The sequence below is a fragment of the Leguminivora glycinivorella genome, chromosome 16, assembly GCF_023078275.1.
Source record: "Leguminivora glycinivorella isolate SPB_JAAS2020 chromosome 16, LegGlyc_1.1, whole genome shotgun sequence".
Lineage (NCBI taxonomy): Eukaryota > Metazoa > Arthropoda > Insecta > Lepidoptera > Tortricidae > Leguminivora > Leguminivora glycinivorella.
The window spans coordinates 12,739,960-12,754,276 of NC_062986.1; the positions used below are offsets into that span (position 1 = coordinate 12,739,960).

Here is a 14,317-nt window from a genome sequence, read left to right on the forward strand (position 1 = left end):
CGTTGTAAGTTTGTAATGAGTAATGACAATTACGAATTGCACGCAGAATGTACATTGAATTTTCGTATTTTGGAAAAATAATTTCGCAGTTAATTTAAATAACTATGATTTGCTGATATACTCAAACAATAGCTAAGTTATCATATTATTATCAGTTTCAATAAATGCCCGCATGGTGGTAACACACTGAATTATGATACCTATCCTTACTTTTGAGATATTTGTCGACGGAGCATCTCGTAGCTCGTTGTAATTTTGTTTAGCGCAACGAGCAGGCCGTGACACGTATGAATGTCAATTCCGTACAATATACGACGCACTTTCTTATTTCGTGAGATAAAAGAAATTCCGCGAGAGAATACTTAAAATTTACTCGAGCTGAAGGCGAAATATTATATTTACTGGTTCGTAGTTTCATATTTCCGTTTATTTTTTGACGTATAACCTATATTACCTGAAGAAAGGAAAAGTGGTTTGCACGATATAGGTTAGGTATAGCCTAGCCTAGGCCTAGGCATACCTAGTGGGGGTGGCTATACCTAGGCATAGAATAAATTGAAAATACCTACCATTTTTTTTTAGGTAAGGTCAGTGCGGGCAAGATGCCGATACTTTATTTGAAATAAAGTTTGAGTGGATAAAACTAGACTATTAAAGTAGTCTGGAGTGATCCGCATGGTCCTATGGGCTAGCAATTTTTATATTCTACACAGCTTTTATAATACTTTGGTGAATTAAAGTAAACTATGTGATAAAAATCACTTTTTTTAAGGCTCGGCTGGTTGACCGTCCCCACGCGCTGAGTACGGAAAGACCGTCTAGTGCTCGTTGTCGCGTAATTTCATATAAAAATAAGTATCAAAATCATGTTCATTGTTATATTCTGTAATAGCAAGGAGTATTATACTTCCTATCCAAATCCGAGACAACAAATATTATTTACTATGCAGCACACGGAATCGTACCGTCCAAGTCACACATTTCAGAGATATAAAAAATATAAAAAACAAGTTCTAGCCATGCGTACCTACTACCTTCAACATAGCCCAGCGCCTTGCGGCGTATACCCATCATTACATGTTTTTGTGTCGTCCGAGTCACACGTAATTTCGCCAAAATAAGTGTTCCTCTAAAAGTGTAAATGTTGTGAATTTATGAAGTTCGGTAAGTGATTTGACACCTACTTATGTACCTATAGTGTGCTAAATGGTGATTATATAATTCAAACCATATTTGAACAACTGCCGACCGCCGTATAGTACCGGCGAGTTTAGTCTAGTTATCGGCGAGTGTAGTTTCTTTTTTCATACGATCGTAGCTACGAGCTAATGTGATTTTACACATTAACAATTGTACTATCATTTAAGTAGCTTGCCTCACTTGCCTATTGATAATTAGAACTAAGAAGTTAACGAAATACTAAACTTATTTGCGGTCATATTTGGTCATACGATAGGATTTTCTACGACTACCTTCTTTTTCAAACAAAAGGCTTTCGGTATGAATACTTAAGTTACAGTAGGAAAGTAATACGATGTAGTATTACCTTATTACTAGTATATGTGCATAAGTAATACGTAAATTACAGATTACTTACAGTAATATGTAACTATTAAACTACCTACTGACAATTGATGTGATCTCTGACTTCAATGTTTACGAATATGATTTTACTCGTATATATCGTAGGTGTATAAAACAGTATAATTATGATACGTTAACAACAATAACAACATGTCTGATGTGTGATCTATAAACATATTTTTTCTGGTTGGTGATAAAGCGCCTTTTATAAAAAGTTTAAAAGAAAAACGCATCGTTATGTAAATTGTAACAACATTCAACAATATTTATAAGTCAAACGAGCAATAGTTGTAGCAATATTTACAATGACTGGAACCAATAATTAAACTATATTTTTTCTGTTGATTCATTCAATAATGTATTAATTAATATAATGACCGACTGCACATTGCCAGTAAGTCAGTAACTGATGCATTTAAACAGGACGCGCTTGCACGATCCTACCTAAGGCGCCTTAACTAATACCGAATCCATGGCACAAACAGCAACACCTTTAACTGATTATCGTTAGACTTTATGCCGTGGTAATAGGGATTACAAATGTGTTGACAGTGTTGCCTGTTGCTTGCTGTTGTATATAGTACGGGCCGTACTTCGATGTAGACGAAAGGATTTATGCGAACATTACGGGTTTCTAGCTCGGCATCATGGTCACATCCAAATTTTTTCTATCAGTTTTGTGTGAAGAGAAGTACCCTATGTGAGCAAGTCTCTTTTTGTAAGTAATTACCTACTATTTGGATGACATGTGTCTGTGTCCAGCAATTAAATCATAAAGAAATAAAGATAAATACATTAGAACATTAGATATTGTTTGACATTGTTAAAACATTAGAGATTATAATTATAAGAGCTTAAATTATTGTAAATAAAGATTTACTTTGTGTCAATAATAAATATTGTAAGCATGTCTTGAAATAGTACTCCGATAGTATAATAGCGTCAAGGATGATTGGTTGAGTATCGGGTAGAAAAGAAATAAAACCCTGATGAGTGATGAAAATTGAGATTACAATGTTGGGTACCTGTACCCCACTTAAAATATGTGTCGAGAGAGCTCCGCTAAATGCGTTGTAACTATATGTACCAAATTTTAATAGTGGCGTGGCTATTTTTCTCCACAAATTGTGTCGAGGGCTCAGCTAAATGCGTTGTAGCCATTTGTGAATGAATTGAATAAATTACTTTTTTGCGATAAACATGGTATACATTAGGTGGTACATTATTATTTTTGAGTAGCAATACATCTTTAGCCACAAATGGCATGCAACATTATATTTTAACCTACAGTAAATTGCCCTTCTTTATTAGTAGCGTGACTATTTTTTCTCCACGAATTGTGTCGAGGGCTCCGCTAAATGCGTTGTAGCCATATGTGCCCCACTTTAATAGTGGCGTGGCTATTTTTTCTCCACAAATTGTGTCGAGTGCTCCGCTAAATGCGTTGTAGCTATATGTGCCCCACTTTAACAGTGTCGTGGCTATTTTTCTCCACAAATTGTGTCGAGGGCTCCGCTAAATGCGTTGTAGCTATATGTGCCCCACTTTAACAGTGTCGTGGCTATGTGCCCCACTTTAACAGTGTCGTGGCTATTTTTCTCCATGAATTGTGTCGAGGGCTCCGCTAAATGCGTTGTAGCTATATGTGTCCCACTTTAATAGTGGCGTGGCTACTTTTCTCTACAAATTGTGTCGAAGGCTTCGCCAAATGCGTTGTAGCTATATGTGGCCTACTTTAACAGTAACGTTGCTATCTTTGTTCACAAGTTGTATCGAAGGCTCCGCTTAAGGCGTAGTAGCTGTTTGTGGCACATTTTAACAGTGATAGGCTATCCATTCAATTCAATTCAAAACCTTTAATGTCATAAACAAAACATGTCAAAATACAAAAATAATAATACAATAAATAAGGAATTAAAATAATCTTAAACAACTTAGTCAAAAAATAATAATAAATTTAAATACTAACCATAATTATATATATAAAACACAAGAAATTAAAACAAAATGTTATCATTTTAAATTAAACTTACTATGTAATTCTCCACGAATGAAGTCAAGATCTCCGCTCTCTGACTGTTGAAACTTTGTGGGCTCCACTTTATTAGGAAATAAATAAAATAAACATTAATATTATCTTTGCTTCAAAATTGTATCGATGGCTCCACTTTTATAGATACATTTTATAGAGAACATTGTATTTATAGCGTTCTAGCTATATGCACATCAAGTCAACCGTAAAATTACTATATTTTCTCCACAAATTGTCTCGGGAGCTCTTCTTTCGTTCCAACTACATTGAGAATTCTGGTCTCACAGTGCATTGTCCACTGTGTTTTTTCAATCGGTTTACGCTACGGTGGATTCACGCTTCTGTCGCTACGTTCATCGGTCACTTCGTTCTTCGCTCGCAACTCCAACGTTCTTCGATTGCTTCGCTCCTCGCTGTATTCAATCTGTTTATTCTTCGGCCGCTCCGCTCCTTGGTCTCTCACAAATTAAAGATAGTAACATTACTCCGCTTTAAAAGTGTTAATGTTAATGAGATTTACATTATCTCGAGACTTGTTAATCAAATTTATTAGTATTGTTATATAACTTATGTAGGTACCTACCTACTTAACGCACATTATACAGAAAGAATATAAGAACACTTTCGTCTAAAGATTGAACCAATGAACCAATGATTGAACAGTAAACAAAAATGTAAATCTTATTTTCCTAAAAATTGCTAATACTATTGCTCTGACAAGACATACAATATAATGTTGCTATACAATATGAGCATCATGAATACACTAAAATAATAAAATATAAGTCGTATTAACCCTTCAGTCATAGCTCTATGACCTATACCTACACAAATCACTTTACAATGCTTACGTGTCATCATTAATTACTCGCTGTTATAATAGTTATAATGATGAAAATAAATAATCAAGGCGCAATAAATCCCTTTCAGGCGAGCAACGACTATACCTGTACGTTGCCACGTACGCATTAACTACCTACATCCTACACTTTAATTAACATACCTCGATTGAAAGAGAAATCTAATACAATATTTAGAGCTCTAAACTATAGGGGAATTGTGGTACGGAAAACAGGGGCTGACTCGTGGGTGGTGCACATTATCTAGGCCTATATACCCAGGGCGTAAAATCGCCGATGGAAACTAATACACACAATGCAGTTATGCAGAGTTATGCAGAGTTATTGCAGTCGTGAACAGCTAGATTAATAAATCCAATTAGAAAATAAAGTTTCCAATGAAATTAATATTTAAAATTTGAAATCCCTGATTGACATACTGTCTCGCTTAATAACTAGAAAGTTTAAATAGTTATGATAGTTGATTGTATAACACAACTACCTATTTCCTTTCTTGTTAATTGTAGTTTTGTATGACAATACATATTTAGTACAGCTTTACTGTAACGTTATTTTATTTTATTAGTATGTATGTTTGTTGTTTGTTACTCCCTCAATTAATTAATAAAGAAAACTGGCAAGTGTGGAATAAGCAGAACTGTCTTCTGAAGGATTACCGGACAAACACACCTTTAAAAAACTTCTAATGCTTCAGGTTTTTAGTGTTCATGGGTGACAGCGATCTGTCTGCTCATTTGCCTTCTTTACAACTTTACAATCAGATGTTAAAATTGAATGTTGTATAGTTTGTCCTCAAAACATCGGCAATAATTACATAATACTTGTTTAAGTATTAAACTAGTAACTAGCTAAGTTTACTTCTTCCTTTTTAAGTATAGGAGCCATTTTTGTTGGCATCTATATAAATTAATATAATACTTACCAGGTTACTTATGTTATATGAACAAAGTGATATGACGTTTTAAAACAATATTTAGAAAGTGGTATACTAAGGCATTGTATGGACTTACTTTTTAATTGCATAGTAATTGAATTTGACTTTTAATTCACCTTGCAATATAAATATGGTTTAAGATATTTATTTCTCAAAACATCAACACTAAATAAAACATTTTAACTGCGTATGCTTATTGCTCGCATTGCCAATGCACAAAAGGGAATTTGTTGCTACGCATAATTCTACAACATGAGATTTCTTGTACATCGGAAAAACCTTAAATGAAAACTGATGAAACTATAATGACCTTGACTTTAAAACGTAATTAATACTCATTTAAAAACATTTCATTAAAAGCCAAAAAGTGCCGTTCTAAGACCTTAGAAGTTGCAAAATATTCAGTGTTACCATAACCAGGGAATATCAAAAACATTCATAAGTTAAAGCTTAATATAATTATAACATTTTCAATAGGTTATATATAAAATAATAGGAATAACTTAACTTTAAATAATAGAAATAATTTTTAATTTGCTTGATGACCTGATATCAGATACTTAATACCATTAAGTAGGTACTCATATGAAACTTAACACTATATCACGTTTTGATGTCCATATTTTATTTTATTTTCGCATTCAGTATTTGTTTTGATATGCAAGGCTCTGAACATCTGCATAGTAAATAATATTTGTTGTCTCGGATTTGGATAGGAAGTATAATTAATAATCAAACGAACTTACCTGTGAAGTTTGATTACAATTATACGAGTATCCAAATCCGAGACAACAAAGTCCCGCCCCCATCCCCGAAAATAACAATAAAATGATTTCACGACACAAAAAGATCTACTCTAAAATAATGATGGGTATACGCCGCAAGGCGCTGGGCTATGTTGAAGGTAGTAGGTACGCATGGCTAGAACTTGTTTTTTATATTTTTTATATCTCTGAAATGTGTGACTTGGACGGTACGATTCCGTGTGCTGCATAGTAAATAATATTTGTTGTCTCGGATTTGGATACTCGTATAATGCACAAATATTCCAACTGATTTTATTTTATTTTAATTTTTTTCGTAACCTCGTTGAACTCGATGGTTGAGTTCGAAACACGAATTAAATTTTTTAGGGTTCCGTAGTCAACTAGGAACCCTTATAGTTTCGCCATGTCTGTCTGTCCGTCCGTCCGTCCGCGGTTATCCGCTTAACGGTTGCTGAGATTATTCTCAGCAACCGTTAGCACTAGAAAGCTGAAATTTGGTACCAATATGTATATCAATCACGCTAACAAAGTGCAGAAATAAAAAATGGAAAAAAAAGTTTTATTAGGGTACCCCCCCTACATGTAAAGTGGGGGCTGATATTTTTTTTCATTCCAACCCCAACGTGTGATATATTGTTGGATAGGTATTTAAAAATGAATAAGGGTTTACTAAGATCGTTTTTTGATAATATTAACAGTTTCGGAAATAATCGCTCCTAAAAGAAAAAAAAGTGCGTCCCCCCCCTGTAACTTTTGAACCATATGTTTAAAAAATATGAAAAAAATCACAAAAGTAGAACTTTATAAAGACTTTCTAGGAAAATAGTTTTGAAGTTGATAGGTTCAGTAGTTTTTGAGAAAAATATGAAAAACTACGGAACCCTACACTGAGCGTGGCCCGACACGCTCTTGGCCGGTTTTTGTTAAGACCAATGGATTAAGGATGAAAAACTGGTATACCTTTGGAGGTGTAAGAAGTGATAGATATATAAATACATAAGTTATATTCAGTAGACGGTCTTTCTGGGTAGACGGTCTTCCCGACACTGACCTTATTGTAAGTTATACCTACTCGTAGTGACTTTACGCGTATTCTTACTTAACTCTCGTAGATATAGATGTATCTATACTAAATTACCAGCAAACACAACTGAACATTTTTTTATAAAGTTAATAGAAATACTTTAGATATTTTTCACTGAAACTGAAACACGAAAGCCTTTAATTGTCAAAATGTTGTCTTATTTTAGGGAATTACTATAATGCAGCAAAATGAGTGCCCTTGCTTCGACAAAGAAGATGCAGAGAGTTCGAGTTTTACAAGCATTACATACAAGTAACAACACACGATATTAACTAACTAATATGTATTTAGTTAATATTACTTAGTTTTGTCAAACGAAAAAGAAACAGAATATTGTTGTTCAATTTTTTGATCATATACTCTTTCTAGCTTCAGTAAGCAGACTGGTCTAGCGATTTCTTATGACGAGTCTAAAAGCTGGGTCACACATGGGCGTTTTGAGAGCGTAGGCGGAGTGTTAGCGGAGCGGAATGATAGCGATGCGCCGGATGAACGCTGGCGTTGCGCCCAGCGGACACCGGCGGGAACTAACGAGAGCGAAATGCGCGCACATTCAACGCGCATTCCGCTACGCTATCAAATCGCTTTTTTGTGGTGAAAGCTTAAGGCCCAGTTGCTTCAACCATAGTTAACAGACCTCAGCGCCATCCGGCAAAACTCTACGGAAACCCCATATAAAAAAAATTTGCAAACTCTAAACTCGGTGACGTTGGAGATGTTTTGGTGCAACCTACCATTAGTGGATTACCACTAATGGTAGGTTGCACCAAAACATCTCCAACGTCATATTAACGCTTTTATGAAAGGTTTACATTCCGTCCGCTTAAGCTTGCCCCTTAAAAACGTAGTACCTACATAAACCGTTCAGTTCAACAAGTAAAATGTAACAATATTACGAATGGTATCAATTTCATTTCCTGTAGAAATTCTTACGTGAGCTGCCGAAGTACCTATCTGTAATTCTGTTCTACACGTGCGTTACCAAAGTCGCCCTTGAACTCGACGTGACCTTGAACTGTACATAGCTAACTCATAGGTACAGACGTAGTGCGAAAAGAATTGCCTTCGTATTGTTCCGGAATCGTACGAACGTGTGATGCTATTTCAGTCAGTTTCTGTACAAGACGAACTGACATTGTCAATGGCAACTAGCATGACAAATACGAACGTTTCCGGAAAAATACGAAGGAAACCCTTGCACTACATCTGTAATACATAGCTTATATTTAACACCTATTTCAGTTACGTTATTTTTCATCTGAACTTGAAACTGAGTGTTTGTAACAAAAAACAATTGTTATAAATTTTAAAATATCTACACAGTTCGTTTATTATAGTTCACATTTTAAAACACCTTGTCAAACTAAAAATTGGAGTAGAAATTAAATATCTTACAATTTTCCGCGCAATACCTAGACCTTATAGTACGAGTTTGAACTAGGTAATGCAATACGCGTTTTTAATAAATTATGTTTATATTTATTGATATAACAATTACCAATCGGCCGACTTCCTGAACATATTTTTCCTCAAATTTTGATTTTCTAAGCATAAATCTGCCACGAGTATGAGTCGCCATCGCCAGTCACCGCAGAGGGTTCCCCTCGTAGCTCCAAATTTCCCCCGGGGCCTTATTTCCAAACGTATAAATTAATAAGACTCCGATACTGCTGGCGACTCTCAGAACCTCTCAAACTCGTATTCGATGCACGCTGGGTACGTAGCCGAATGGCACAAACGCTCACGAAACGCTCACGAAACGAAACGCTTGTAGATCTACAAACAAACTACAAACTAAATCTCTATCGCTCTTGCGTATTGGCGCGACAATGCCAGACTACCGCGGCGTTTCGTTTTCGTTTCGCGTCGCAGAAATGCCATTCGGCTATGGAGCTCAAAACATTGTGTGTTTACTCACAGCGAATAAAGACCTTCACATAATAGATACGGAACGCCTCTCTATTGTCAATCTCTATCATGGGATCCATATTCATTTTAAATTTACAATAATATATAATATTACTATAAGATATAATATTTATTTGTATGTATACAGCGTGTGGATTCCATACGGGCGAATAATGTATCCAGTAGGTATTATCTGATCATACGAATCGTATAGGATTTTGTTAAAAAGTGTTATTAATTAAGAGTCATTTTTATGACATATTTTGATATGACATAAAGGTCATGTTGTAATGACGTTTAGGTAGGTACGCTAATTGATGTGGACGTAATACATTGCGTGCTGAATTATTGCGTATTAAAAAAAATCTCATCTATTAAAAAAAAGTAGTTAGGCTCCTTAGGTTCGATACTAATCGTGTGTGTGTGTGGATTGAGTGAGCACCTTCCGAAAATAAAAAAAAATATGCTGATCATTTAGTAAAAGTTCTAAAACAATTGTAAAACGAATCTCTGAATTTGTAAAAAGATAAATCAAAAGATACAGCCATTAACATGTGCTCACTCAGTTCTCACAAACTACCAACGAAAACAGTGAATATATTCATTTAACATATAATATTTATACACTAACATTTAGTAAAAAATAGGCCAACCTACCTCTATAAATATTGGTCTGGAGGTTGGCCTATTTTTTACTAAATGTTAGTATATAAATATTATATGTTAAATGAATATTATCCCTGTTTTCGTTGGTAGTTTGTGAGAACTGAGTGAGCACATGTTAATGGCTGTATCTTTTGATTTATCTTTTTACAAATTCAGAGATTCGTTTTACAATTATTTTAGAACTTTTACTAAATGATCAGCATATTTTTTTTTATTTTCGGAAGGTGCTCACTCAATCCACACACACACCTAATCGTTATTAAGATAATCGCTCGTATGGAATACACACGCTGTATACCGTTCTCTTAGTACCCAGAGCACAAGCTTTCTTGAGCTTACCGTGGGATAACACTAAGTTCTCGCGCTTTGTAGGTATATTTAAAGTCACACACAGGTCGAGCGCGATTAATTAACATTATTTTACCTTTGCTGGTTTGCTGGGACGTCAGACTTCCGCGACCACGGCCAGTGCAACCTGGCCGAAACGTTGCAAAAAAGGTAAAATAATGTTAATTAATCGCGTCCGACCTGTGTGTACTTTCAATATGCTTAGCTTAACGTGGGATTCAGTCAATCTGTGTAAGAATATCCTATAATAGGCGAGACGACTAAAAAAAACTATTTAGTCCGTCAGTTAGATTATCAAAGAATTTTAGACACGTATTTTTTCTTTTTTCTCGTAAACGAAAAATGACGACGGTATAGTGCGTGGAAGTTTTGCGTGACATCACGCCTAGGTACAATTTTTACTTAGAAGTGACATCACAAGCCCCCACTCCGGAACTTTTATGCTCTATATCTTTGTATTTTTTCATTAATTAGAAAAAACAAAAAATATGTGTTCAGTATTTTTGGACGACTTAACTGACGGACTAAACAGAATGCCATTTTTTTAATTTAGTCGTTATCCCTATTAATATGTATTTATAAATTGAGTTCCTGCGTGTGTATGACCCGTTTGTCTCTTTGCAGAACAGGTCGCCGCCGCCGGCGCACATCCCGACTGCCCTGCTCTACGCGCCCCCGGAGCCCCTCGAGGTAACTTATAACTCTAGCACAGTATAATAAAGAGTACTATCGTACAGTATGGCCACTCCCGCTCCCGGCTGAAAGCGCCGCCCACCCCCTCTCGGTTACCTCACATTTACCGCCTGTCAAAAAAGCGACCAGTCGACCTGTCAGGTCTCACTCATACAAGCAAGGTACGCGTTCACCTACACGAGCTTAGACTGTGTGCTAAGGAACGCGACTCTTTCATTTATTTTATCGCCAGTGTTATACATAATTGTAATAATCTGACGACTGGTCTGGCTCAGTCGGTAGTGACCCTGCCTGCTAAGCCGCGGTCCTGGGTTCGAATCCCGGTAAGGGCATTTATTTATGTGATGAGCACAGATATTTGTTCCAGAGTCATGGATGTTTTCTATGTATACAAGTATGCATTTATCTATTTAAGTATGTATATCGTCGCTTAGCACTCATAGTACACGCTTTGCTTAGTTTGGGGCTAAGTTGATTTGTGTAAGGTGTCCCCAATATTTATTTATTTATATTTTATTTAATTAGATTTAGAAGGAACAAGTTCGTCTATTTGTATGGCGGCCGAGCGTGTCACATTTTGTACTGAAGTTGTTACTTGCCTGCCGAGCTTGCCTGTGATTTTAAATACGTCTCAGGCCCATGAGTGTTCATAATTTTTGTGTTGTTGCAATTAAATATCACGTACCGAGGCATTTTTAATGTTTTTAATGACTTCAACTTACAAAAATGGACGCCCGAAAGCTGCAAGCTGCGATTAAAGACGGACTACTCAGTGGATTTCACTGAGTTCATTTGCTAAGTAGATACGTACGTTTGCTTGATATATGTGGTATATATGACATCTGTGACTATAACTAGCTATTGCCCGCGGCTTCGCTCACGTTAAATTTGAAAATTGCGGACTCCATACAAACTTCCACCCCCCATTTTGGGGAAGTGGAGGGGTTAAAAAGAGACAAAAAGCAGCCTATGTCACTCTCCATCCCTTCAACTATCTCCACTTAAAAAAATCACTTTAAGGGCGGTTCTCAGGGATGACGTTCGGTGCCTGATTTCGGTGCTGATTTTTATTTACTACTTTATTGATATGTCAGTCAATTTACTAAAATCTAGCCTAAATATAAAAAATATTGGTGGTGGAGGCCTCCATTAGAACCTTATAGTTTGTAAGAAATCTGACATTTTAAAATCACCGAAATTATGTATGGGCACTGTAATCAATTTGCCCCACCGAATTCAATTTTTTACACATTATTCCACATTTCAACTTAATATATAACTTGTTATTCAATTTAATGATATTTTTCATTTTAATTCGATGAAAGGGCATGTAAAAAGGCTCATAATCGCGCAATTTTACTACATTTAACATGGTAATATGCTAGTCATTATCGAGTAGAGAATTTTGTACTCATAGAGTGGCTTAATTTGCTTAGAAACATAGTTCTATGTTTTACAAGGTACATCCTACTATTTAAGTATGAAATATTAGAAAATAATGGACATTTAATCAGTTTATAACGTGGCAATCGAAGTCGGTGGTCACTTTTTTTGATATCGGTGGTCAAAAAATCCACCGAAACCACGGAAATCAACTCCACTGATATCAAGTTTTATAGCTTTTTTGGAGATAACTGCAATAGCATGCATGATACAGAGGAGATGTTATAATGACGTAATAACATACTTTCAAGGATTTGTTAGTACCTTACATAACGACAAATGGACCTAAACTGTGGGAGTAAATTGAGCCACCGAATCTTAAAAAACATGGGACCAAACCCAGCGACCGACTGAGAAACCTTCAAAAAGTCCCCTTTATAAAACGGTACTTCATCTCCTCTACACTGAATGGTTAAAACATAGCTAAAACTAACTATATTTGTGCTACTACGTCCCTGATCTACTAATTTGTAAGAGTAATGTCATGTTTAAAAAATTACACCGAAATCAGTCACTAGCCCGGGACACATGGTAAATTTGTCTTTACTCGATGAGTTTAGCTAACATATTATTTTTATACAGAAAATAAAATAGGTTAACTAATACCTTATACGTGAATATCTATAACAACTGCGATCAACAACTCCATTTTGAGTTATGATTTTTTGTTTTGCAAATTCTGAGTGCGGGACACGCCCACCGACGGTCATTTTTCGCATTTAATATTTTATTACTCATATCATACAAATAATAAATAAATAATGTTAAGGTGTACCAAATAGAACAGAGGCTAAAGATTATGCCTAATTTAATTCAGATTTTTAGAACAGTCCGTTCTGACTTTTTTTGCCTCGGACACGTAAAAACGCGCCTCCTGAGAAATGCCCTTAATTCGTCGCTCCGTTTTGCCGTTAAAGGCGGACAAACCAACAGACACACACACTTTCCCATTTATCCCCGTGTGGTGACGGTTTAAGAATTTCACCACCCCCTTTCTTCCCGTGGGTGTCGTGGAAGTCGACTATGAGATATGGGTTAAATTGTGGCGTAGACGAGAGGCTGGCAACCTGTCACTGCAATGTCACAATTTGGATTTCTTTCAAGTTCAACCCCTTTTTGGCAAGAGTGGCACTGAAACTTTGTAGTTCATGTGCTCTGCCTACCCCTTTATGGGATACAGGCGTGATTATATGTATCTATGTATATACGTACTTATTTAATTCTGCGTCGCATTACTGTAACGAGTAGTAGGCGTTTTCATAAGCCTTCAACAAGACTGGAAGCAGTCTTATCACTTATCATCAAATCAAAGTTCGCGATTAATGATAATATTGATTATGAAAACAGGTAGACACAACAAATCATGAGTATTTTAATATCTGTGGATTATTCGTGAGTAAACAAGATATTCTCCGAACTGATTATCTGAACAGGCCTTCATGAAAGACGAAAAAGCTTTTCCGTTAGTGAATTTTAGATGGTGTGTGATCTGATGATCTGATAAGATTATTATTTTTCTATTTGTATACAGAGTGGGGCCTGTAACCAAGGTGAAGAATTGAACTGTATGCTATTCTCCTTATACTGATCAACATTTGTTCAGCGACTTTTAAAAATAACTTGTATTTTGATTTTTATTACCCTTGAAAGTTTTTTCTAAGAGGTAATGTATTGCGAATTCTGTTAAGTCTAAAGTGTGACAGACAACGTCAATGACAACAATAATGGCGTACATTAAAGCTAATATTTATTTTGTATGAAAAATTAAAAATTTAAAGACATCATAATTTTTAAAAGTCACTGAACAAATGTTGATCAGTATAAGGAGAATAGCCTACAGTTCAATTCTTCACCTTGGTTACAGGCCCCACTCTGTATTTAGTATACTCTTGGGTCGACACGTTCGTTTTTCGTCACGTTCCTAAATTTGTCCGATTCTGCTTTCGTCAGCCTTTCTTTATTCGTCACGACCGTCGATGTTCTTTCTCAACTACGGTT

The 14,317-nt window shown here is 35.7% G+C and overlaps 1 protein-coding gene across 4 annotated transcripts in view; it reads left to right on the forward strand.

Moving 5' to 3' along the window:
* LOC125234658 (high affinity cAMP-specific and IBMX-insensitive 3',5'-cyclic phosphodiesterase 8) overlaps positions 1-14,317 on the forward strand; it is a 371,159-nt gene that overhangs the window by 272,670 nt on the left and 84,172 nt on the right. For all 4 annotated transcript variants that reach the window (XM_048140993.1, XM_048140994.1, XM_048140996.1 and 1 more), the window contains one exon: positions 10,808-10,873. In XM_048140993.1, the coding sequence (XP_047996950.1) occupies positions 10,808-10,873 (66 nt within the window). The remainder of the gene's footprint in view (positions 1-10,807; positions 10,874-14,317) is intronic.